At 41.1% G+C, this 27252-nt stretch overlaps 3 protein-coding genes across 6 annotated transcripts in view; 1 reads left to right on the top strand and 2 right to left on the bottom strand.

Moving 5' to 3' along the window:
* LOC120541374 (probable DNA double-strand break repair Rad50 ATPase) overlaps positions 1-25006 on the bottom strand; it is a 67152-nt gene extending 42146 nt beyond the window's left edge. Inside the window, exons 1-3 of one of the 3 annotated variants that reach the window (XM_039772936.1) lie at positions 24871-25006; positions 24200-24306; positions 19369-19474 (exon numbers count right to left, since the gene is read on the bottom strand). The gene's annotated coding sequence lies outside the window, so the exon portion shown is untranslated. Of the gene's footprint in view, positions 1-8170; positions 8297-19368; positions 19475-24199 lie in introns of all 3 variants that reach the window. The other 2 variants (XM_039772935.1, XM_039772934.1) reach the window with 2 other exon arrangements.
* Positions 1-25147, top strand: part of LOC120540501 (nuclear receptor subfamily 5 group A member 2-like) — a 112095-nt gene extending 86948 nt beyond the window's left edge. Inside the window, exons 3-8 of the mRNA XM_039771341.1 lie at positions 8188-8303; positions 13412-13553; positions 17254-17867; positions 19398-19517; positions 22894-23041; positions 24883-25147. Coding sequence (XP_039627275.1) covers positions 8188-8303; positions 13412-13553; positions 17254-17867; positions 19398-19517; positions 22894-23041; positions 24883-25130 — 1388 coding nt within the window. The 3' untranslated portion in view covers positions 25131-25147. The remainder of the gene's footprint in view (positions 1-8187; positions 8304-13411; positions 13554-17253; positions 17868-19397; positions 19518-22893; positions 23042-24882) is intronic.
* A 903-nt stretch (positions 25148-26050) lies between these two features.
* The window catches only part of raver1 (ribonucleoprotein, PTB-binding 1), a 39814-nt gene continuing 38612 nt past the window's right edge, over positions 26051-27252 (bottom strand). For both annotated transcript variants that reach the window (XM_039772930.1, XM_039772929.1), the window contains one exon: positions 26051-27252. This exon is cut by the window's right edge and continues 2634 nt beyond it. The gene's annotated coding sequence lies outside the window, so the exon portion shown is untranslated.

Raw genomic sequence — 27252 nt, forward strand, 5'->3', positions numbered from 1 at the left:
ATCTGTAAGGGGGTACTGGGTGATCCTGCCTAGCCCGACTCCAAATAAAATGAATCTGTAAGAGGGTACTGGGTGATCCTGCCTAGCCCGACTCCAAATAAAATGAATCTGTAAGAGGGTACTGGGTGATCCTGCCCAGCACGACTCCAAATAAAATGAATCTGTAAGAGGGTACTGGGTGATCCTGCCCAGCACGACTCCAAATAAAATGAATCTGTAAGAGGGTACTGGGTGATCCTGCCCAGCACGACTCCAAATAAAAAAAAGAAAGTCACGCTGATATGCATGCTGTCACTCCGTGTTCAGATCTTGTTTCGGCTTTATACAAAAAGTCAGAAGGTGATGACGTGAGCGCGCCCGGGTCCAGGATGTTAAAGCACAGGGGGAGTAGGGAGGGGGCACAAGATGGAACAAACAGGCCTAGTGTGACAAGACCCTGAAATGTAACACTGAACTCATCCACATGGCCGGCTAGGAGGGGGTGACATCATCCTGTTGAGGTTTTAAGCTGAGCAACAGAAATGATTCACTCCGCTGTGAACACTCCAAAGATGAGTCATTCTGAACGGCGACATCTTCAACCAGGCGACTTTGAATGGAACAAACTTCTAAAAGCGCGTTCCTTTTGTGGACACAATTAGCTTCTCCTGCTTGTATTCAAATGTTAAAGCCTTTCAAATCAACCCTGTGGTACATCTGGACAAGTCTGGCCATCTTACTGCCACCTACAAGCCTGTTATTGACAGCCGCAGCTCTTCAGTATTCAAGTTCTTGTGTGTGTTTGAGGGTTTGTTGTTTGTTTATTATATTATATTATATTATATTACAATATAATAGGCAGGAGATTGCACAGCTTACAGGCTAGCACTTCCAGATTGAGGAACGGCTTCTTCTTGGATGCCATTAGACCAGGGGTTCCCAAACTCGGTCCTGCTGCCAGAAATATTTGGGCCCCAGACAACTGGGTACGTGTGGGCCCCCCTGCCTTCCCCCGGGTCCCCACATGCCAAAAAAAAAATCAAGTGTGAAGGGGCCCCCTTTCCGTTAGGGCCCCGGAGCAGAGTCCCGTTTGTCCCCCCGGTGACAGGCCTGCTGGGGGTCCCCCGTGGCTGCAGGCTTTTGTTCCAATCAGCGAGAACACCTGATGATAACACTGATCTAATTTAATTAGCTACTTTTTCTTCTCTTATTCTATAAAAGTACAGCAGCATGCTTTTTACATTTATAAGACATTTAGAAATGTTCCTGCTTTTGCTATAGATCTAAATGCTTAACTCTCTTTTGTTGATTTCATTAAATTTCTCTGTGCAGTTTTTCCCCTTTGTGGCATCTTATTAATGACAATTTAAAACAAACAGAGGGGACACGCTGGCAAACAACACCAAATAATCCAAGGCTGCAGCTACTTTAGAGTCAGACCCACTAATTAGTAAATAATGGATTAAATAAACAAGTAGAATGAAAATTAAGATGAAAATGATGTTGAAAATAAAAAAATGCATTGTTCCTATATAACTGCTTGGCACATTTTAATACATATATGAAATCTTGAAACGACACAAGACTACTGCCAAGAAATTTCCACCCTCCTCTCAACCATTTCCAGTTAACGGCCCCCGCCTGCGGTCTTCTCACCTCTCAATCGTGTGAATGCTTTTGTCAGACACAGTTCCTGCGCTCTCAGCTCTTATACATTTTTACGTTTTCTCTCGGTCTCTCTAAACGCTCTCAACAATCACAACGGGCGTCATACACGGGGAAGAACGATTTTTGTGATTTTCTTTGTAAAAAATTAAGGTACGCATCTTACACAAAGGCGCGTGGGCACACGAGTAAAAACGGTAATATAATGGAGTCCATTTCCCAGCTGCCCCGAGGGTATTGCCCTGATTGGATGTCTGTAACTGGTGCAGGGGCTGCTGGGGACAAGAAGGTGCCGGTGGGAACCTTAAAAGGGAGTCGGCTAAACCGTTGCTTGTTTGTCAGCGCTGTCGCGTTTGGCCTGTGGGTGTCCAGAATTACCGTCTTGATTGGATACAAGTTTCGTCTCGTGCCTGTCTGTATCGTCTTCGTCGAAGGGAGCGCTCTCACGCATCTCATCCTGAAATGCTTCAGTAATGGTAGGACAAACTTAACATTCACCTCCACAGTTCACAGGATCTGCCACACCACACCCCCAAAAGGCTTCATTCACATCTGTTACATGGAACGCATTCATGGACATCGTCGTAAGAGTTTATTGTTGTGTGTTGTATTTGTTAACGCTGTAGGGCAGGGGAGGGTTACCTGATTATTTGTTGTTTATATTTCCACTCCATTTAATATATTATTCATTCATTTATTTGATTTATTGGACTTCGTGTCTCGGTCTGTGAGTGAGGGCGGGTCGGGCCAAGGCTGGGGTGCATTCCTGGCATCTCCGCCAAGAAAATAAATAAATCACCGTCCTATCGATGGTGTGAATCTGAGCGGCACCGGACCACTACAATATAATATAAAATTCCTTTAAGCTTCTGTAAAAGTTTTAATTTTATTTAATCTACTGTATCCAATCATAATGTCATTGTTTTATTTTTTTTGCTGATTGTATGCAATATAAATTTTCTTTCTTAAGCTTCTCTCCATCCATCCATTATCCAACCCGCTATATCCTAACTACAGGGTCATGGGGGTCTGCTGGAGCCAATCCCAGCCAACACAGGGCACAAGGCAGGAAACAAACCCCGGGCAGGGCGCCAGCCCACTGCAGGGCACTCTAAGAACTGCATGTCTTTGGACTGTGGGAGGAAACCGGAGCACCCGGAGGATTTAATCTATTTTATCCAATCGCAATGTCACATTTTACTTTTTTTGCTATTGTGAACATCCCTGCGCGTATCACAGACAGGCAGCAGGACACACAGACACATGATTTATTTACACTGTCCCAACAAGCTTTCTTTACTTTCTTTTCTGTCCTTCTTTGTCTCTCACTCTTTCTTTTTTCTCAGTCCTTCTTTCTCCTCCACTCCTCCTCCCGACTCTGGCTCCCAGAGTGGTGTCTGCTGGCGTGTTCTATAGGCCACCCAAAAGTGCTTGGGGTGTCTGATGATGTGTTTCTGCCAGCACTTCCTGGTATAACAGAAGAGCTGCTCTCCAGGGCTCAGCAGTAATTGTAGCACCCCCTGGCGGCGCCCATGGATCCCAACAGGGCTGCACCAAACTCCAACTTACACCTGAACACCAGCAAGACCAAGGAACTGGTGGTGGAGTTTAGGAGGCCCAGGCCCCTCATGGACACCGTGATCATCATAGGTGACTGTGTGCAGAGGGTGCAGACGTATAAATAACTGGGAGTGCAGCTGGATGATAAATTGGACTGGACTGTCAATACTGATGCTCTGTGCAAGAGAGGACGGAGCTGACTGTACTTCATTAGAAGGCTGGTGTCCTTCAACATCTGTAATAAGATGCTGCAGATGTTCTATCAGACGGCTACGGCGAGCGCCCTCTTCTACGTGGTGGTGTGCTGGGGAGGCAGCATAAAGAAGAGGGACGCCTCACGCCTGGACAAACTGGTGAGGAAGGCAGGCTCTATTGTAGACATGGAGCTGGACAGTTTGACATCCGTGGCAGAGCGACGGGCGCTGAGCAGACTCCTGTCAGTCATGGAGAATCCACTGCATGTATTGAACAGGATCATCTCCAGACAGAGGAGCAGCTTCAGAGACAGACTGCTGTCACCGTCCTGCTCCACTGACAGACTGAGGAGACCCCACACCGTGTGACTCTTCAATTTCACCAGGGGGGGTAAACGTTAACATTATACAAGATTATTGACTGTTATACCTGCATTGTTATCACTCTTTAATTTAATATTGTTTATCAGTATGATGCTGCTGGAGTATGCAAATTTCCCCCTTGGGATTAATAAAGTATCTATCTATCATATAGTGCCTTTCACATCTATCTATTATATAGTACCTATCTATCAATCATATAGTGCCTTTCACATCTATCTATCTATCATATAGTGCCTTTCACATCTATCTATCTATCTATCTATCATATAGTGCCTTTCATATCTATCTATCTATCATATAGTGCCTTTCACATCTATCTATCTAAATCCCATGAGGCACCACTGCAGCACAGGGGGGCTGTCATCTAACATTCTGTGGGAGGTAATGCTCTGGCCACATGTGCCCCCCTGGTGCTCCCAGTATGGAGGCATCCAAGCCAGGCAAGGGCCCTGGCCGTCCGCCACACTATTTAGAATTAATTTTTTTGCTGTTTTGACAAATCTACTGTTAGAGAATAATGAAGTTATCTAAGGGGTCACATAAATATTTAGAGGAAACGTAGTTAGACATATTAATGTCTAGGTTAGGAGCCCGCACTGAGACAGCACATTGCTGCACCCACCACACGACGAATCATGCAAATTAGGACCCGAGTGCAGCACCACACCAGAACAATGTGAGTTTTATTTATTTATTTATTTATTCTTTACAGTGGCTGGAGTGCCAATTCTGCCCCCAGCCCCTGAGTTCTCCCTATAATTTAACGTCATACCCAGGACAGAACAATTGCAGGTTCAAGGCCAGGCTCAAGGGCCCAACGGAGTGTCATTGCTCTTAAAAGGACTGTAAAGGGTTAAGCAAGCCAGAGTGTGTGAGCAACAAACAGGCAGAACATTCTAGGTGGTGGTTTAGGAAACTGGCCGATGTCACATAACCCAGTAAGACTTGACAGAAGTTTCATAAAAGAAGGGTAAGAGCTGATCTTAGACATGTTTGAAATGTAGTGGAAGGAGACTTTTATTCTGGGAATGTAAACTGACAGCAAAGATCTCATGTCTTTGGTGCCGATCAGAGTGAATGGCAGATGATGCGTAAGCATTAATTCAGCACTGCTACGTAACTTCAACTGTCTATAAATATGGGACTGTAACTTTGCTCTGTGACCATTCCTCCCCAGACTGCTGTGTGTGTCCCTCTTCGTGAAGATAAATTAAAAATGAAATGAACAAGCTTCCTCCTGCCTGATTCTTCAGGTTGATTATTTAAATACTAAAAGAGCTCCTAGATGAGGACACATTTTCGTGCTTTAATACATTTCCTGCTTCTCTCTTCCACACTACTATATAATAAAACAGTAAGGTCGGTGGGTGCTGTCCTGTCCTCTTGAGCAATCTGATTGGTCAGTTTGGCTTTGGTGATGTGATGAAAGTTGAAGTGCAAGACGCATGAGGAGTAAAGACGCACACTTTAAAGATGGGACGTACAAAACCAGACAAGAGGCGAGAAAGGCGCCTCAAACATAATGACAGAGTCTGAGAAGCAGGCCTCATGAGAGCACCCTTAGGAGATGGAGTGCCGGTGATAAGAGGTTCACACACGCAAATATGGAGGAAAGGAGTGGAAGATAAACGTAGGGCAAAAGACAGCAAATATTTTTTATTTTTTCTGTTACATGTCTCACACAGTTAAGATGGTTAGTGTCAAAATAAAACACTACCGTGTGTGTGTGTGTGTGTGTGTGTGTGTCCGGTCTAGTCTCATTGGTCGATTTGGCCGATTGGTCAGTTAAGCTTTGGTTGCCCAGTGTTTGTGATGATGAGACGATACTTTAGGGGTCTGAAGTTCAATTCCTGCTTTGGACAATTAAAGTGGGGCTCTTCAAAGACAACAAATAAAATAAATTACTGAGTGACATTGGGTCACTAAACACTAACACAGTGTAACCCAAGGAAGTGTTCAGAAGAATAAGAATGAGGTTTCCACAGTGGGGTCTATCTGCCGTTGGTGGCACTCAAAAGTCAGACAGGAGGTGAGAAAAGTGAGAGTCTGAAAAGCCAAATTTACAGCAACGCCATCGAGAGACAGAGACGCACAAGCACAGCGAGGAGAGAAAAGCACAGGGGAATACTGAGGGTACACGTAAGGCAAGAGATACCAAGTATTTTTACATGTATTCTATTACCTGGCATAGCTAGCGTTATTATATTTTTATACACAAGTCGTTTTTATCATTGTTAGGGTGACATCTTTTTAGACCATTTTGTTAATGTGTCCATCTTGTTTATTAGTGACAAAGCTGTCCAGGTTGTTAGATGTGACGTTTATGTGAATTTGTGAATTTCCCCTTGGGATTAATAAAGTATCTATCTATCTATCTCTATCTATCTATCAGTGTAGCACATTTATCTGATCAATCGATCAATAGATAGATGTGAAAGGCACTATATAAGATAAGACAGTGAGAGATGTGAAAGGCACTATATAATAGACAGATAGAGAAATAGATGTGAAAGGCACTATATAATAGATAGACAAAGAGATGTGAAAGGCACTATACAATAGACAGATAAATAGATGTGAAAGGCACTATATAATAGACAGATGTGAAATGCACTATATACTATAATAGATAGATAGAGATGTGAAAGGCACTATATAATAGACAGATAGAGAGATAGATGTGACAGGCACTATATAATAGGTAGATATACAGAGTGAGATGTGAAAGGCACTATATAATAGACAGATAGAGAGAGAGATGTGAAAGGCACTATATAATAGATAGATAGACAGAGAGATGTGAAAGGCACTATATAATAGATAGACAAAGAGAGATGTGAAAGGCACTATATAATAGATAGATAGACAGAGAGATGTGAAAGGCACTATACAATAGACAGATAAATAGATGTGACAGGCACTATATAATAGGTAGATATACAGAGTGAGACAGATAGATAGATGTGAAAGGCACTATATAATAGACAAATGTGAAATGCACTATATACTGTAATAGATAGATAGGTATGAAAGGCACTATATAATAGATAGAGAGACAGAGAAAGATGTGAAAGGCAATATATGATAGATAGATAGATAAATTGTATTTGTCCTCAAAAGGAAATTAAAACTTTCCAGAAGCTCAAGGTAACAAAGATATTCAGTCAGTCATTGTCCAACCCGCTATATCCTAACTACAGGGTCACGGGAGTCTGCTGGAGCCAATCCCAGCCAACGCAGGTTTCAAGGCAGGAACAAACTCCGGGCAGGGTGCCAGTCCACCGCAGAACACACACACCCACCAAGCACACACTAGGGACAATTTAAGATCACCAATGCACCTAACCTGCATGTCTTTGGACTGTGGGAGGAAACTGGAGCACCCGGAGGAAACCCACGCAGGGAGGACCCAGGAAGCACACCCAGATCTGCTCACTGCGAGGCAGCAGCGCTACCCACTGCGCCACCGTGCCGCTCCAAATATATGCATGTAATCTAATAACAATCCATCCCCCAAACACACATAAGAATTTGTGGCTTGAGTTAGAGCGCTGCTGCTGATGATGATCTCGGGCCTGTAGGGGAGGTAAGATGCGCTCAGATCCGCTCAGTTGTACTGCTGGTTTACAGGATCAGGCCCGTCCTGCAAGGCTGAGCATATTTTTTGCAGTGTGATTCTATCATCTCCACTAGAGGGCAGCAGAATGCTGTCCCCAGAGTTATTCAGGCCTAACAGTGTAAGAGCAGATCATTAATGACACCCCGAGTCAAACTCCAAGCCCGAAAAACATTCAGGATTAACACCAAGGAGGTTAAATTGCTTCCAGTGGTGCCAAAACAATTGTCATTGCACCCTTCAGCATTCATGTTAAAGAAATCCTTTACCCAAAAATGATACTTTCCATACCCCATGTAGTTTGTAATCTCAACTTTTCATACAGAATGGTAGAATAGAATGAGGATATTTGGATACCAATGCTGGACAACAGCAAATGATATCAGAAACATCCATGAAAGTATCACACATAGACTCAAGTCACCCACTCGTCTGCTCACAATGAGCAAAACACACACATGTATTCTTTGCTAAAATGCTGTTAAATAAATACGTCAGGAAAAGCAGAGCAATACACACAGAGGAAACGGTCAGACGTGATGAAGCGTTTTAAGTGAAGGCCCACCTGTTCCCCTCATTCACTGCTCATGAATTGTCTCGTTCCCACGTGAATGTTTTCTCTGCTCGGATAACAAATGAAATGTGCAACTGAAAAGTCGTGTAAGGTGCATGGCGCCGCACCGACATCGTACTTTAGTGATGAGGAGTACGGGAGCCCACACCTGCCGTCATGAATTAAAGAGATGGTCCTCAACTGTTGCCCCCCTCATACCTCTGTTTGCCTTGCAGGTCTTTATCTGGACCCAGCATGTGAGCAGGACGCCGCTGAAGGAGAGCTATGCCCAGTTTGTGGGGACAGAGTTTCAGGATACCACTACGGCCTGCTGACCTGTGAAAGCTGCAAGGTACAAGAAACACAAAGTGAAAAAGATAAGAACGATAAATCTGTGTAGTGCCATGTTGTGCAAACAGTTAAGTGTAATGGGTGGCCTAAATTTGGTCTCAAGGCGAGATATGAAAAGAGTTTGGGAGACCAAACTTCTCCACCAAACAAGCACTGGTATGAGGCTGGGACTGGGAGATGAAAAAAAAGATCTTAGATGCCCACCACATTTTATTTGAAGTTTAAGTTGTAACTTTCTTATAATTAATCCTACGGAGTCACGGCCAGATGGACAGTCGTATAGCGTGACATCCCAACACACCATGAGCAGCTTGTGATTTTGTTGCGGGTCGTATGGGTGGGCCGTGTGTGTTTGTGTGTGATTTGACAACCAATGAGGACTCAGATGTAAAGTCAAATACACGATCAACAAACAGGGAGCAGAGAGGAGAAATGGCGGCGTCATTGATATTCTGGACGAGTTGAACAGAGGAGAGGCTGCTGGGACGCTGCCGTCTGCACAAATGTCTATTGGGTATCTTGTCTTTGCCATACCACAGCAGAATGAAGAAAGAAAGATCAATGTACTCCATGAGGATTAGCTGCCAATCGACACGTTCGGTAGAGAGTCGTGTAACCTGACATCCTCAAGGCAGTGCGATCCAGCAGCGGCAGTCGTTAAGTGTGAAGTGCCCTCTGACCACAGACGGATGAGAAGCTTTACGCAAAAAACGAATTTGCAGCTCAACTTGGTGTTCACTTCACACAATAAAAAAAAAAAAATAAATCACCAAATAAACTGCATTTTGATTCCAGCAAAATTCATGTGATTTACACACAAAGAAAGCTGGTTAGATCCTGTCTTGAAGTGTGCACATGCTTTAATACTGCATGCGTCTAAATGTCAAATAAAAATAAATCACCAAAAGTGTGCATAACCTGAACTAGGACAAGGCGGCCGCTAGGTGAGAGTCGGAGCTGCTTGGCAGCGGCGACTTTGTAAGTACTGAGTTGTTCTGTGAAGAAAACACATCAATGGGTACGATGGACTGTTTTGGTTTGTCTGTGTGAGGAAATTAAACAGCATATCAAAAATGTACAAGAAGCTGAAATAGAATTGATTAAGATGATCCCAAGGGGAAATTTAAATGCATAGAGCAGCAGAAATATAAAGAAACACATTCACAGGACAAATACTACAAAACATCTACAATTCATGTATATTGTGCGAAACTTACAAAATGAATGAGAATTAAAGCAAAGCTGAGTGCCATTATGAACAATGCTGCACATCCTCACTGTGATACCCCAATAGTGAAGACTTCCACCCAACACATCATTCAACAGACGAGGGTCAAGAAACGCTAAGGGGGCTCCTTCATACATATCAACAGCAATACGTCTGCATAATGCCTCACTGGGATTGGGACTGCCAAGTATGACGTTTGCTTTCTTTTTAAATTTTTTACTTTATAATCATGCTGGTGTGTGTTCAGACCATAGTGTGTGAGTATATACAGGGTGGGCCATTTATATGGATACACCTTAATAAAATGGGAATGGTTGGTGATATTAACTTCCTGTTTGTGGCACATTAGTATATGTGAGGGGGGAAACTTTTCAAGATGGGTGGTGACCATGGTGGCCATTTTGAAGTCGGCTATTTTGGATCCAACTTTTGTTTTTTCAATAGGAAGAGGGTCATGTGACACATCAAACTTATTGGGAATTTCACAAGAAAAACAATGGTGTGCTTGGTTTTAACGTAACTTTATTCTTTCATGAGTTATTTATAAGTTTCTGACCACTTATAAAATGTGTTCAATGTGCTGCCCATTGTGTTGGATTGTCAATGCAACCCTCTTCTCCCACTCTTCACACACTGATAGCAACACCGCAGGAGAAATGCTATATTTATTGGTTTATCTATTTATGTATTTATTTTTAAAGGTCTTCTGTAAAAACGCCTAATTTCCCCCAAGGGATAAATAAAGTCCTATCTATCTATATACTGTATACAATGCCTTTCACAGCTATGTTTATACTGTATATAGCGTCTTTCATATCGATCTATATACTGTATATAGCGCCTTTAACAACTATGTTTATACTGTATATAGCACCTTTCATATATGTTTATAATGGACATTATTTTTAAAGATCCCCCAGGGAATAAATAAAGTCCTATTTATCTATATACTGTATATAGTGCCTTCCATATCTATCAATATACTGGATATAGTGCCTTTCATATCTATGTTTATACTGGATATAGTGCCTTTCATATCTATCTATACACGATATATAGTGCCTTTCATATCCATCTATGTTTATACAGTATATCGCGCCTTTCATATTTATCTATAGACAATGTATATAGCACCTTTCATATCTATGTTTATACTGGATATAGTGCCTTTCATATCTATATACTTTATATAGTGCCTTTCAAATCCATCTATGTTTATACTGGATATAGTGCCTTTCATATCTATTTATCTATATACTTTATATAGTGCCTTTCATATCTATGTTTATACAGTATATAGCACCTTTCATATCTATGTTTATACTGGATATAGTGCCTTTCATATCTATGTTTATACTTTATATAGTGCCTTTCAGATCTATCTGCATGTAGTTCATGATGTTGGAAGGAAGCACTGAATGACCCGATAGCAGCAGGCAGTAAAGACCCCCAGAGGCTCTTAGCACGCGGTGGTGGAACGAGTCTGTGGCTAAATGTGCTCCAACAGGGTGCCTCCTGGAGGGAGGTTTTCATGATGGCATCCAAATTTGCCACCATCAGTTTCCTCCAGTGTGTCCAGGGTTCTCACTGTGATGGCGCAGGTTTTCCCGGATAAGTTTCTTCAGGCATTGTGTGTCTTTTGAATTCACTCGGTTTGCCTAGGAGTGTTTGCATTTGCAGCGCAGAACAGCACCAGTGGCCACAATGGAGTGACAGATCATTTCCAGCTACTTGCTGCATACACACCTCCTCAGGATGCACAGTCTGCTCCGGCCCTTCTTGTACAACGCCACCATACTGACACACCAGGCCGATTTGCAGTTGACGTGGACCCCCCAGGTACTTCTAGCTCTGCACCACTTGCACGTCCTCCTTCTGAATGGTGTTTGGTTTTAGAGGTTCTTCAGAACGCGGGAAGTCCCCCAGCAGCTCTTTTGGCTCAGTGATGCGGAGTTGCAGGTGGTTCTCCCTGCATTTTTACTGCCAAATACATTTTACGCAGAACAAGTAAACATGGAGGTGTTAAAGAAGTCATCAGATAGGACGGCCAGCGCAGACTCGCCATAGAAAACCTAGGAGCAGGTAGACGGCCAGTTGGCCGAGGTCTCCAGGACTCCCTTGTAGGATTTTAACCTGCACCGTTGTCAACTGGCCGTAGTTCACTGGTTCATTAATGGGCAGACATTGTTGGTTTCCATTTGTGTGTAATCAGTTTCTACTTTGTTCTCTGTGCATTTTAACAAATCTACATTTACATGTGTATCAGTTCTGCATTTACAATACTTTAACTGAGAATTGATCACAGCGCTGCGCAGTCGAGGATACACAGCACAAGTCACCAAAGAAAGATAGAACCTCCAGGAATATGATGCACAAGACATCAGGCGGATCAGAATGGGGCAGAGTGACATCTTGATTTTCACCCATCACTGAAGAGTACCGTGCTAAATTTGAAGAAGCCGTCAAGGAAGCGCCCAGCGCCCGATTCATGGAAAAGAAGCCAGCAGTCTGATGCTCCCATCTCAAAGAAGCAGTGTTCTGATGCTGAAAGAACAGGTCTGCATGTAAAAACAACACATTTCTGCCAATATCATGCCACCCAGCAAACCCATGGCCGTACAGTGGTTAGCGATACGACCAGTCATGCTATGGACGTAGTCTGTGTGTTCTGTTCATGGCTTGTCGTTTTTCAGAGCTGACGGACTCTAAACTTAAGGTGTGCGTGGTTCAGTTTAGGCAGCCCATAGTGGGGCAAGTGAAGAAAGATTCATTGATCTTGACTGTGCTGACGATGCTGTGATCATCACAGAGTCAATGTGTCTGGGCTTGCGAGGGTCCTGATAAAAACCAAGAGCCAGGCCTTTAATGACCTCTTCGATACAGCCGTCAGCAGTGTGTGTCTGTCTTTGGAGAGAGTGTCGACCGCGGCGAGAGGTTTACTTACTTCAGCAGTGACATTCATGGCTCCAGTGACTCTTCCTATGAAGTCAGTAGACAGACTGGGAGAGCGGTTTGGGTCATGAGGTTGCTGGAAAGGAGTGTGTGGCGCTCCTGCTATCCCTGCAAAAGGACAAAGGGCCAAGTCTTTCAAGTCCGGGTTCCAAGTCATGGACGCTATCAGTGACCTGAGATGAACACTGGACTCCTCCAGTACTTCGGACAATCCTTGAGTACTTCTGGTTTGACTGATGGAGTCCCGAATGAGGCACATTACCTGCATTAGGAAGGAGCGTCAGTTACGGCACTATTGCCATATGGCGAGTTTCAGCAATGGTGATCAGCTCACAGGATCTTCATTGCTAACTGGCTGGACCGGGCCAAGGGGACGCCCACTTAACACCTAGTTGCAGCCGATAGATGGTCATTTCCAGAGGGTGGGACTGGACCACCTGTTTGCCTGGGGGGTTGCCAACCAGGGGCCCGAGCTGTTTTGTTGTGTGGTGGGTGCAGCAACACGCTGGACCAGTGCCTGCTCCCCAACCTGACCTGATAATCTGGACAGCAGCTATGCTTGTGAGGCTCTCACTTTACTTAACATTTCAATCACTATGGCTGCATCTGGTCAGATGAGGACAATATTAGGGGGCACCACAATGATCTGATGCCAATCGCGTCAGACCAAGCACCCATTGCTTGGCTATTTTTTTTAGTGATACAAACAATGCATAACTTAGCACGGTAAGTAAATACTAATGTTAGAGAAAAATTATGGTATGGCCCCACTACAACTTCCAAGCCAAAAACATTGCTAATGATGGTCTTCAATTCCTCTAACATATTAAAACATTTCAGCATTTCTAACTTCCTTTAAATATACCCTGTAAACTGTCAAAAGTTGTTTCATGATAAGTTACCAATTTGTGTCTCTATTTCTTTTTGAGGGCTTCTTTAAACGGACGGTACAAAATAATAAGCACTACATTTGTGTGGAAGAACAGAGCTGCCCCATTGATAAAACTCAAAGGAAGAGATGTCCTTCCTGTCGCTTTCAGAAGTGTTTGAGTGTTGGAATGAAGCCTGAAGGTAAGCAAGGCCACAGATCTACTGCAATGGCAGCAGCACACAGCACCTACAACATTAAAAAGCAAGGCAGTCAATGTATCTTAGCAGCCATCTTCCTCAATGATTAACTGCCTCAGTGATATAAAAGATTATCTTATGGTATACAAGGATAAGACTGAGATCATGTTGACTGTGTCCAAGGCCGAGCTGTCAAAGGTCTGCTGTGAGCTTAGATGATACTACAGTTCGTCCTTCCAGTAGAGCTGGTAATCCTGGGGTTATTTCTGATTCCACATTCTCTTTCCCAACACAAATTAATTCTTTAACTAAGGTTGTGTTCTCTCACTTAAGAATTACCGCTGGTCTCTACTTTGACTTACCTTCCATGACGCCGAGATCCTAATTCATCCTTTAATTAACTTACATATGCATTACTCTAATTCATTATATACTGGTCTCCCATCCAAATCTCTCTCTTTTCATATTATACAAGTACTAAGGGGCTTCGCCTCCTGCTCGCTTTGCTCACCAACCCCTGTGTTTGGTTAATCGGATATACAATTTTAATTTTTTTTTTCTTTGGAATTGTTTCAATTTCATTATTTGCACTTTTACTTTAAAGCTTCATTAAAAACAATATTTTTTGGAGACACAGTGTGACAACGCAACGTATAACTGCCTGTGAGTGAATATTGTTTCTGTTTCTCTAATAAATAATCCGACTTTTTCTAATGTTTGTCCCTGTGATTTATTGATTGTCATAGCAAGCGCTATTCTCACAGTAAACTGTAAACATTTTAATATGAATGGCATATCACAATCTCTTTGGTGTGTAATGTTATTAGCGGAATATATACATTACCTTTCTTATTGCCTGTTAAAATTTCCATCGCTCCTCCGTGATCATATATATACGTGTATTCTTTGAAATTCAACTCAATTCAGCAAGTCGTTGCAGTAACTGTTCCAGGATCACAGATTCTCATAGCGTATAGTCAGATATTGTGTAAATCCACGCTTTGTGCATTGAATGATGCAAATGTAAAAAGACTCTGTTGTCTACTCTTTGCCTTTTATTTCTGACCTCGATTTGGCCTGCTCTTTTTTCAATTACACCTGGTTCTGATGATTAATCACGTAATGTTTTGCGGTAATGCGATCTTTTTTTGATACTGTTGCGACTGACATGATAAAGTGTCACAAAAGTTTTACTTGAACAAATTGCTGACTTCATAACCCCAAACAAAGTTTGTACGTGTGTCCTGTATATTAACAAGAGCAGCGCACTACTGAAAACGGCAAATATAGGAGGCAGTGGGGATCGAACCGGTGGCCCCTTGATTACAAGTCAGCAAATCTTACCAATACGCCACGGAAGCTGTTGAATCGTTCTTGAAACTTTCGTGAAAGTCTTTGATCTTTGGACTTCAGGCTTCACACATTCTATAGTTTATGCCTACATTTTGTAACATTTATTTCAAAAATATGAAAGTTTGTTTTAACAATCTGCTTACACAGATTACTGTAGAAACGGAACACACATTAAATGCATGTGTTCCAAATAACAATCTATTATTTCCACTTTAAAACTCCAGCAGTTCACTCACTCCCAGATAATCAAACAAGGCATGAGCTGGGAGAACTTCGTGAACGTTCTGCGACGGTGGGGGATGGAATAGCCGGCTGCTTGTCTTAATTGGCACATATACAGGACAAAAGACGATGGCGGAGAGGTGCGAACAGATTTAAGGTGGGCCGGACTTACGAGTTTTCTCGTAGCCTCTGGTAATTCTAGTGTTAAGAAGAATCTGAAGGAAATATTGGGACGGCTTATCTGTTAGGCTTGATGGTCTGAATGGTTACCACTCAAAAATCAGTGACTGTTATAACTCATTATTTTTGGTTGTTTACCATTTTTAAACAATTTAATACATTTTTCTGCGATTTCTAATTTTTTGTCACTGCTATTTTCTGCATGGTCGAGGCCATAATGATTATAGTAGCTATGCTTACTACTGCTCAGAAGAGCAGAGTCGATGCATTATCGCCTCCTGCTTTGTTAATATGGTGCTGCACTGAGCTCGGTATCATAGCTACCATGCACATTTTTTTTCATGTTTTTGCATCTTCTGGACCACAGTACAAACACAGTCCACCTGCTTCTTGTTGTCTCTACTGACACTCCAAAATTGCCAACTCACAAAAAGAAAATGTCATGAGAATCAATGAATCAATGCATCAGCTTGGGAAAAACCACTGTCAAAAACCAAAGTAGGAACAGAAATGGCCAAGCGTTATTAGCTAGATGTCAAATTTGAAGTTCAGAAAACTCATTTGAGGGATGAAGCTGTAATTGAAACCAAAGTTCAAAACTGTGACTCATACCAATATGAAAATTATAAGGTGGTGACAATTAGAAGGGAAGCTGCCAAAACAATCCAGACTCGAAACCGTGCTACAACCTAAAGGCGAGTTGTCAGCTAAACCTCGACACAAGACCGAGTCAAAAATCAAAAGACATTAAAACACTGTTCAACTGCCAGAGCGTCCAAGCAGCACAGTTACAAAATGTTGGGACTACAAAAGAGCAGCATGATGCCTTCAAAAATCTTGGCTTTGCTCTTCGGCGTCTAACTCATTTTGATCTCCTTGTCACCAACTTTTGCAAAACGTTTTTGATCACTCTAAATGGTACTTTCCCCTCAGGTTAGTTCCTTGTTTCCCTTTGATCAACTGTCCTTTATCTGTACATCTGCCATGTTCTTTATGGCACCACCAGACAGAAAAGTTGAGAGAGCGCATAATCTGGTTTGAAATTTCTCAATATTTCTAATTGTCACAAGTGTGGGCACATTAGTCATGAGATGAATACAAAGAACATTTCCTTATGAAGTGAATGAACAGTATTTGGTTTTACTTAATAGCCAGAGATCCATCTCACTATGACTTCCAATGTTATGATTGAGACATCAATAAAAATCTTAACATTTTCTGGGTTCTCCTTTTATATTTGGAAGGTTTGCAAATTTTACATCTTTCCTCCATTATAAAACCATTCTACTATTAAATGTGGACAATTTTGTTAGTTCTGCTTATCACAATGCCATTTTGTTTTGCTGATGGTTGTCACCACTTGGGTCCCTTTTGGTCAGGACACTACACCCCACTCCAGCAGGGTAAACAGTCCCTAAAGTTGTGCATCGTGACGTGTTTTTTTTTTTAACCAAGCTGAAAGCAGAGATGTAGATTCAGCCGATGATTGCAGATGATGAAAACTGGTCTTGAAAGCTTTATCCATTCCTCTGTGCTTTGGAGTTTGGTTAGTTTGGTTCCAGCAGTAAACTGAGCAGTACTGGAATTTGAAATGGATGGTGTCCTGAATCTTTAGTATAAATGTAAAAGAAGAGAATAGCAATCACCAAACACTGTTCTTTTAAATTTATACTAAAGATTCAGGACACCATCCATTTCAAATTCCAGTACTGCTCAGTTTACTGCTGGAAGAACATCCAATTCCCACATTCGGTCTGAATTGTTAGCCTTGCTAACCGCAAGATGCTAAAAAGTGAATGTTTGCACATGACAATTTCTGAACAAGCACGATAATCGGATAAAATGAACAGTTATGTAAATGTATGCCTTAAGAGAGAGTCTTTTTCTGCTTTAAGTGGAATAATACACTTATTCATGTCTCCATTTTTTCCTCCCTTCATTTCCTCAGCCATCAGAGCGGACCGAATGCGAGGCGGGCGAAACAAATTCAGCTCACTGTATAGAAGAGATCGTCAGATGAAGCAGCAAAAGAAAGGCCTGGACAAAGCTTTGCAAGCAGTGAAACTGGAGGAGCAGGGTGTACCATACAACATCCAGCCAGACCCCTCAGCACTGGCAGCCATCAGTTACCTGCCAAGAGTAACGTCCCATCAATGTATGTTCCCTGCTACCGAAGAGCCCATCCAGTGTGCAAACACCACAAGTCCCTCAGATGTCCCATTCTTCACACCACCCCTATATGACACACAGAGCGGTCATCAGAAATCTGCAAGTTCTAGTCTTGTCTCTATTCTGTCTCCTGCATCCATCCCAGCTAGCATCAATAACTCCTCTCCCGTGTACCCTGGACCAGCTTCCAGTTTGATTCTGGAGATGTTAAAATGTGAAGTAGAGGACTACAAGCTGCGCTCTAAGGTGCTCAGTCATCTGCAGAAAGACCAAACCACTTGTGGGAAACACGACTGTCACAGCACCTTTAGAACGATCTGTCGTGTGGCAGAGAAGACGCTCTTTGCTCTGGTGGAGTGGGCCAGAGGTTGCTGTTTCTTCAAGGAAATTAAGGTACAGCAAAGCAGGGACTTCTTACAGAATACCTCAGATGGGTGTAATGATTTATCTGACAAAGCCAGGGAAGCAGGACTGAATCCTACCAGCCTGCCCATCAGAGGTGCATCAGAAGGCAGCCCATATTCCACTACAATGGCAGGCTTCGGCCTATACCAGTCATTTTGCGTTTTATACAGGGTGTCCCAAAAAAGATTAGTTTTAAAGAGCTGTAGTTTGGCGCCCATTCATCGGAGACTGAAGAGCAACCTAGTGGCGTCTTGAGGAATTAATCCAGTTTCATTTCGTTGCCAGTAGATGGTGCTAGTGCTTATCAGAAAGCTAACAGTGCGTTTCGATTAGTTACGTTTACAGTTATGGCTGTGCCACAACAAAAAGCTTTTTCGCCAGAACTCAATCGGTTGTAACTGTACAGCAATCATTTCACCAACAATATGGGACCAACCCTCCGAATGACAATAACATCCGTCGATGTTACCAACAATTTCGGGATACTGGGTGTATCTGCAAAGGTAAAAGCATCGGGCGACCTCAAACTTCCTCCTCTGCTTAGAATGTCACCCAAGTGCAAACTGCCCTCGCCTGGAGCCCATCGAAATCAGCTCGACGAGCACGTCATGAGTACAGACGCCAAAGTCAAGTGTATGGAGAATTCTCCGATGCCGGTTGGTTATGAAACCGTATCATCTGCAGTTGGTTCAGGCCCTTAGACGAGGGGATAAGACACGTTTTCAACTTTCATCCTGCAAAATTTGGAGACCAATGACGATTTTTGTTCCTTGATTATCTTCAGTGATGAGGCCACGTTTCACATTAGTGGGAAGGTAAATCACCATAATGTATGAATTTGGGGTGAAGAAAACCCTAATGCAGTTATTGAACATGAACGAGACTCCCCCAAGACTAACGTTTTTTACTTGGGAAACACAAGAACAACAGTTTCTGTATATGCTTGTATAATTCAATAAATATGGCTCTTTGAAACTCTGATATTCTTTTTTTATATACGAAATGAAACTAGATTAGATTAATTCCTCAAGACGCCACTAGGTTGCTCTGTAGTCTCCGATGAATGGGCGCCAAACTACAGCTCTTTAAAACTCTGATAATCTTTTTGGGACACCCTGTATAAAACGCAAAATGACTGGTATAGGCCGAAGCCTGCCATTGTAGTGGAATCTGGGCTGCCTTCTGATGCACCTCTGCTGGGCAGGCTGGTAGGATTTAGAATGATGAATGGGTGCCAAGCTACAAGCTCTTTAAAACTCTGATAATCTTTTTGGGACACCCCGTATTTTAATTTGCAGAGATCTAATCTCACTTTGAAATTAAAGACTTCTTCTGTTGATCATTGTCAAAAATCCAAAATAAATCCAGTGTGATTCAGTGTTACATAATAATAAAATGTGAAAACGTCTAAGGGGGTGAATACTTTTCATAGGCCAATTATAATACAAGAATCATTTAAAAAACACACTTCACAAGTTACTCGGCTCACCTCCACTATGATTCGTTTGTGCCTTTCAGGTTGAGGACCAGATGAAGCTCTTACAGAACTGCTGGAGTGAACTTCTCGTCATTGACCACCTCTACCGTCAGGTTACCTATGGAAGAGAAGGGCACATAATGCTGGTTACAGGGCAGCAGGTAATGAAAAACTAGACAAGATTTTTTTTTTTAACATTATACAATCTACAAGTCATTTTAAACTAAATTTTAAAGTCTTCGGAAAGCTGGTCAAGATATAAACTGCTGTATTTTATATGTATACACAGAGAGCTTGTTTTCATGCACTGCCAAATCACATTATACACAGCTGGGGTCCCCAACTCCGGTCCTTGAGGACCATAGTAGTTGCAGCTTTTCATTCTAACCCTTTTCTTAATTAGTGGCCCATTTTTGCTGCTAATTAACTTCTTTTGAATTCATTTTAATTGACTTGCTCTTGAAGACTCAGACCCTTTATTTCTTTTCCCTTAATTCGCTGCTAAACAATGAAATACAAAATGAGCCAAAACATGAGAAGCAAACTGTGTTCATCATACAATATCTGAAGATAAAGATGAAGGTCTCAGGAATGCTGATCTGCTCAGGTCCACAAGACATTTTAACAGTCTGCTCTTAGAAAAGAGGAAAATCACTTATTTTTAGAAATGTCTGCTATTGCACAATGACAGCAGCAACAAGCCATGGAATTAAAGAACGGGTTTAATTAAAACGACAAGACTCTGCGCCTGATTAAGCAACTGGTTAGAGTTTGCGGTCCTGACTTAGTTGGCCTTCTGTTGGTTCACTCACTTCACATTTCATTTCTGTTTGGGGTGCCATTTAAGGAAATAAATGAAGCAATTCAGAGGAACAAGGAAGAAATTCAGGGGAACAAATCTAAGAAAAAAAGTCAATAAAAACAAAAAGAAGGTAATTAGCAGAAAAAACTGGTCACCCATTAAGAAATGGGTTAGAATGAAAACCTGCAGCCAATAAGGCCCTTCAGGACCAGAGTTTGGGACTACCAATATACAATGATGTTTTTACTTTTTTTTTTTTTTTTTAAATATTTGCAAAGTGCAAAAACTGGGGGTGGCTATATTAACCATTCAGACCCCGAAGGCCTCAAAACCAAAATTGTGGGGACTAATATATATATTATTTTTTAGAAACCTGTTATGATGTTCCAATTTACTCAGCACCCTTTACAGGCTTTGCATAAAAACAGGCTCAATTACTAATTCAGAAGAAAGTCATTGTTGGGGGCTTTCACTTTATTTTAACCCCTCTCATCCCTTGACCTGATTATGTCTATGCTGTTTGTGTTCCTAACTAGAGTTGCCACACTCAAGCCTCACTTACAAAAATGAATTTAATTTTGATGGAAAGTAGTTTTGGCAGACGTGACGGCTCTGTACGTGGTGGCTGGCTGAACCCTCCGTATTCCATATTGCCTGGTATATATATATTATAATAGCAATTGTGTCATTACATGTGCCAGGTGATGGCAGCTACCCGCTCAGGCACTGGTGCTTTACACTTTTCCCCAGAACGGTGAAGATAGGCACAATAATCCTGTGCATCATCTTGTACCCTTAGCTGTGAAGTACAGCCAGATACTCTTCAATGTAGGTTACGGGGTCTCAGTTCATCAGGAGGGAGTCCACTTTAGCAGCCACAAGTTCTGCAGCCTCATGACTGCATATGTATGAGTTGATATGATGATCTATACATGGACGTTTCAGGGCAGCATTGGAGGGTCATTCACATACAAATTTACAAGGCAATTGTGATCTATAATTGATTATAGATGTGCATATGTTCGGTTTTAGAAAACTTTATGCACATATATTCCCAAAAATGTTTATAAATGATGCCCCTGGTCTGTGGCAGGGTGTCATTAAAATGTTTCACTTAGCCTGATTCTGTTACAATAGGTCAACTGCATTTTCCCCCCCAAACCCATGGAAACATCCTTTACCAGTTAGGTAACAGTTATGTTCAAAGAGATTTTTTTAAACATTTAAATGACAACGTACGATGTCGTAAAATCCACAGAATCACCTGCTTTATGAGAGTCTGAATACGTTGAGAGTAAAGATATTACTTAAGCAGTACTCGCATATTCTAAATAACGTTATCATACGATTACAATCAATAAAATTTAAATAAAGGATTAGCAATTTTGGTTCCAGAAGATAATGCAAAACAGTTTGTTCCATCTGCAAAATAAAAAGTTTGTCAATTATATACATTTATTTTCAACATTTACATTGGCATTTAAATATAATTAAAAAATCTCTTTGAACCAAACTATTACCTAACTGGTAAAGGATGTCGCCGACACCCTTTTGTCTTTTCGCCCAGTTGCCACACAAACCTCACATTGTTCCATTCCATCTGAACTGGTGTGGTGCTGAGGTGTCTGTCACCCGCTGCGCGGCTACACGCGGGTCCTAATCTTGGTTTGTCATGTGTTGGGTGCAGCGATGTGCTGTATCAGCGTGTGCTTCGAAAACATGAAGTGTGAAAAAGCGGCAAATTAAATCCATTGTGATTAAATGTTTAATAAGAAAATGTGAAAACGTCCAAGGGGTCGAGCGAGTTTATTTTTTTATATATTTGCAAATCACACTATCGTTTATCTTGTATCAACAAAGGAGCCAAAATTGACTTGTGTGTCCTTTTAGCCACTAATATCTGAACACCGGTTCAAATTTATAGAACTGTAAGGCAAGCGGTCTCAGGCTCACAAAGGAAGCCACTGCACTAACAGCACAAATAAGAACGAAGCTATTAGTCTGCCGTCAAGAGGCTTTCTTCACTACAAACAAGACCTCTGCCTGTGTTACAGCGAGACGTTGACTAAACCAAATGTCAATGATTGGTGTCTGCATGTTTAAACCCATGGATGATAGAGTCAAGTCTACTTACTCCCTGTTGCTTTTACACTTCTTAAAGTGTAAAAACTTTAACTACATCTGCTTGTGTAACTTCTTCAATGTTTACCAACGCATGTCATAGACTTCACATTTCTAGTTATGGTAAAAGCTGTTAATCGGCCCAACTGATTGTATTTCCTCCATAGGCTATTAACAGTTGACTTAATTTTACACACAAAAAGTTGCACATAGAAGCAGAGGAAGAACACTTTCATGAAGTTTTAAACCCGAAGACCACCACCGGTGGAAAGAAACAGCAGAACACATTTTTTCCCCCCATCATTGAAGGCACTCAATGTTGAAACAGAGACCACAAACTGAGATCGGGGGGGACGGGGGTTTGGGAGTAATCATGGGTTCTAGGAATCCTTGGGGGCATTAAAAAGTAGTAGAAATAATTCCGGAAGCCCCTTTCAATCTACACTGGAAAAGAAACAATAGAAAAATCAACAGAGGCATATCTGCTGGCTACCATCTGCTTGCCCTACAAGTTGTTAACAAAGGAGTGGGATGTGATCAGCAATTCCCCCAAGACCCCTCTTTTAGGCTGCTCCAGTGTGTCAAGTTAACCACAGCTCTCTGTTCATATTTAGATTGAGGTGGTGACGCTTACCTCAGAGGCCAGCACGGTTTTAGCCAGTCTGGTTGCCCGGGCCCAGGGATTAGTGGTGAAGTTAAGAGCACTGCAGATGGACAAACAGGAGTTTGTATGTCTCAAGTACCTAGTACTCTTCAATCCTGGTAAGTCATGAAAGAAACATATTTCTAATACTCTACAACTTCAATGCCTAATGGGGGTCGAGCTTAAATGAATGCTGCATTCACGTGCTCTACATATTGTGACATTTCACCTTCTCACTTCAGTGCGTTTCTAGGAATGTCTGGTTGGACTTTCCAGAGAAACAAAAGTTGCTGTTAATTTGCTACTGAAATAAAAGGAACATAAATGGAAATAAACTAAAATGTATATCACTTTGCAAGAGATGCCATTGGGCCACAAAAACAGCGTCTCGGGGTGAATGGGTTACATTTATTTGTATAATTAACAAATGTGAAAGGTGAGCATTAAGTCTCAACTCAGAGAATTTGGGAAGCTTTGTTTTCTTCAAAATTACCTGACGCTGAAAACACCAACTGTCTGCCCGAGATCACATGAACGAGGCATTGGGTTTGGGGGATTGGGGGGTAAAAAAAAAAAGACTTCTAACTTTGAGTATGATCTTCAGTCTAACTCTGTTCTATAAATCAGCGGTTCTCAAAGTGTGGACCTCTAGGTGACAGCACTGTGTCTGACCGAAGATTTTATTTTTTTGTTTTTTCTGTCCACCCTGGCCATCGGACCTTACTCTTATTCTATGTTAATTAATGTTGACTTATGTTTATCTTTTATTGTGTCTTCTATTTCTCTATTCATTTTGTAAAGCACTTTGAGCTACATTTTTTTGTATGAATATGTGCTATATAAATAAAAGTTGATTGATTGAAGTGACATTAAAATCACCAATTAAAAATGTCAAGTCCTCTACTCTTATAAAATTCTAGCTTCCCAACCTCTAGTATTGCAGTGGCGTCATCACAAATTGATTCAAACAAGACTTGACTCAGGACTGCAAATTATTTTATTTCAATGTAGGGCTTCGGTGTTGAACTCTGATTTTGCCATAAGGCAGTGCCATAAACAACCTAAATGAAAAAGACAAAATTCATGAACGGCAGGTCAACTATTCCTTTGGGTGTACTGTATTTAATAAATTAAAGTGCCACCCAATCTCCAGACTCTCAAACTCCTCTACTGCAACATTAAAATAAAAGCCCTGCATCATGGCCAGGATCTGACAGGTGTCAAGATGTCCCCAGACCCAAGCACTTTGAGAACTTCTGCTCTAGATTAGCACTTACCTGGCAAACTTAGTTCGGCACCTTCTGGTTTTTATTCCAATTAAGTCACCAGTCAGGCACCAGTTCCAGCCTGCAAACGGTCAACTTGGCATGGATTTCAAAGGTTCCTGCATTAAAAGTTACAATTACTGTAGAATTCAATAAAACTGTCCATTCTTATTTTAAGGAAACATTAGCGTATTAGGAATTCATACTTTATTCATTACCCCGCGTTAAATTATTAAAACAAACATTTGATGGGCATACAGATATGAACGCAGTAACGGGCAAAGAATGGATTTAAAATTTGTAAGAGAAAAATTAGTTATGAATTTTCCTAAGACTAAAAGAAAACACAGTACACATGGCTTGCTGTCTACTTACAGGCAGGAAACAATTCCAGATTTGGTGTTGGAATCAAACCAGATAGTACAATGGAACCCAGGACCAAATCTGACAAACAATGCTGAAGATTAATTATACATGTTCTGTGGATTTTGTTTACCCCATTCGAGGATTGCCTTCTAATAATGTTAATAGGTTTGTTTAACACTTGGGTTACTTTAACATAATAGAATCACACTGTTCTAAACATTTCCAATTGGGCACAGGACTATTTTATAAAAAAATAATAATAATAAAAAAAAAACACATACATTGTGCAAAACTGGTGTTGCCTTACTTGTGTTTACCTTTCATTTCAGATGCCAAGGGACTAGAGAGTTGCAGGGAAGTGTCACGAATCCAGGAGCAGGTAAACCGGGCTCTGATGGATTACACCATGCAAGGTCACCAACTGCCAACTGAAAAGTTTGGCCAATTGCTCTTAAAACTGTCAGAGATTCGCATCATCAGTTTACAGGCAGAGGACTACCTGTATCTCCGGCACCTGCAGGGAGATGTACCTTGCAACAGCTTGTTAATGGAAATGTTGCACGCAAAACAGGCTTGAAAACAGTGAAGACAACAGCCATTAGAACCTGAAAATACAAAGCACCTCCGTGTACGACAGACAATTGGACTGAAGACGGTTATAACCCCACTCCATTAAGATAGACCAAAAGGGACATTACCAGAGGCAGTGTGATTTATAGTCGAGCTAAATAATAAACACAGGATGACTTGTACGTACAGGAGGATCTCATCAACATCGCTAAATTAAGGTCTGCAGATGAAAATCTCCAGTCTTACTCCAAAAAGCTCTTCGAGACTCTAGGTTTTGCACCTACCGATTTCTAGATGTCTGGGTCCCCACCTGCAATCTCACAAAATAACTACTCACTGTTAACATCGAAGGGAATTTGTTTTGTCTTTTATTTCAAAGCCAATAGTCTAACAATAAAGGAACATGTTAATGGTACAGAGTTAACTGTTAATGAACAACGGTTTATCATAATGTAGCACTTTTAATAAATTTTAAAGGGAAAAAAAAAAGCATTCCTTGCATTTTACACAAAATACACTCCAGCAACACATGGCAAGCAGCCTCAGAACATCTAACTCAAAGGACCTTTCTATTACAGAAAAAAGGGTTTCTCAATAAGAACTGCAACTATTGCTCTTTCGGCCCTAATTTATTCTGGTTTCTGGAGACATGATCACAAGTAACAAGGCATCAATTTAATAACCAAGTCCATCAACTGTATTTACCAGTTAGAGAAATCCTGGGAAATATCAGAAAATCATCATAAGTAACTCAGGGCTGACCGAAGGGAGTTAAGAGGTTTAGGGGTATGGGAATAATTACCTCAAAATAACAGTTGGTTAAACAGCCCAGCTCAAGTTTCATCTAACATTGGTTCCACATGAGTTACTGGCACAATATTGAAAGTACATGAAATAAGGATTAATCAAATGGCACTTTTGCATGGACTCCTAAACACTGGGCTTATTTGAAATACTATGTTCAATAGGTTTTGATGAACTCGGAGATCCTTTAAGCAATTCTGCATTCTGAACGCTAAAAGAAAACAGCCACAGACTAGCCCAAAATAAAATCATGGTCATTGCTAATTATGGACTGAAAACAGGCAGATCGGACATTTATTTTAAATTCAGGAAATGGATGGCTAGGCACAAGTAGAAATAAATGACCATTCCTTTCCAATTGCCTGTAATGAAATAAAGACTGCAATTTGACTTGTTAAAGTAATGATCACTTTCATAGAGGTGTATTACAGAAGCAAGCACTAGAATGAATAAAGCAGGAGTGTTACATGTTACATTTCTGCACTTTTCTCCTTCCTACCTTGAGAATTGTTTCCTCGCCTTCCCTTTTTTGCAATTTGACACCTTAAGTTTGAACAGAGTTTTTTACATAGGCATTATATGAAAATAATAACTAAGTGCCTCAAGGACATGCAATCATCACTACATGGTAACAGTTAAGTGGTAGGAAGATTTAAAGAAACAAACCACATTAACTGCAAAGTTCAAACAATTTCAGTCTTCTAATGTTTAGCATCACTGAACACTGTACATTATAGTGCAGTCGCTCAAAATGTCAGTAGTACATCAAATGAAAACTGTTTAAAATACTAAAGATACAAATCCACATAAGGTCACATATGAGAATTAATAAACCAGCTTTATTTAGGTGGCTTCATCTTCTTCAAAGCATGCCTGTTAAATTTAGAATCCTTAAAGTAGTAGGCTAATATGGAAGGCTTTTGAAGTTTCTAAACAATACTTTATTTTAATCGAGTACTAAATGTCCATGTTATTTTACTGCAACAAACTTCACCACAATATAAATCTGCATAATCAGTAAGCTTCACACGTGAATTGAAATGTTTTGTTAAACATGGCAGAAAAGTAGAAAAAGGGATTTAGTTATTTAAAGACACACTATAAAATTCACTCTGGCTAGACTTGGAATACTACTACCTGCCGCCTGATAATTCAAAACTAATGCAACTCTCTCTCTCTCTGTCACTATGTGGTGATCAAACATGTTTAGTTACCTTATACTCTCATAAAACAGGAAGGGTGTTTGATTATTACAATCTAAAATGAAAACTAAAACGTAAAACAAATGTATCAACCTATATAGAATTTCACACAGCTCTTTAGCA

Source organism: Polypterus senegalus, chromosome 12 (assembly GCF_016835505.1).
Source record: "Polypterus senegalus isolate Bchr_013 chromosome 12, ASM1683550v1, whole genome shotgun sequence".
In the NCBI taxonomy this organism is placed as follows: Eukaryota; Metazoa; Chordata; class Cladistia; order Polypteriformes; family Polypteridae; genus Polypterus; species Polypterus senegalus.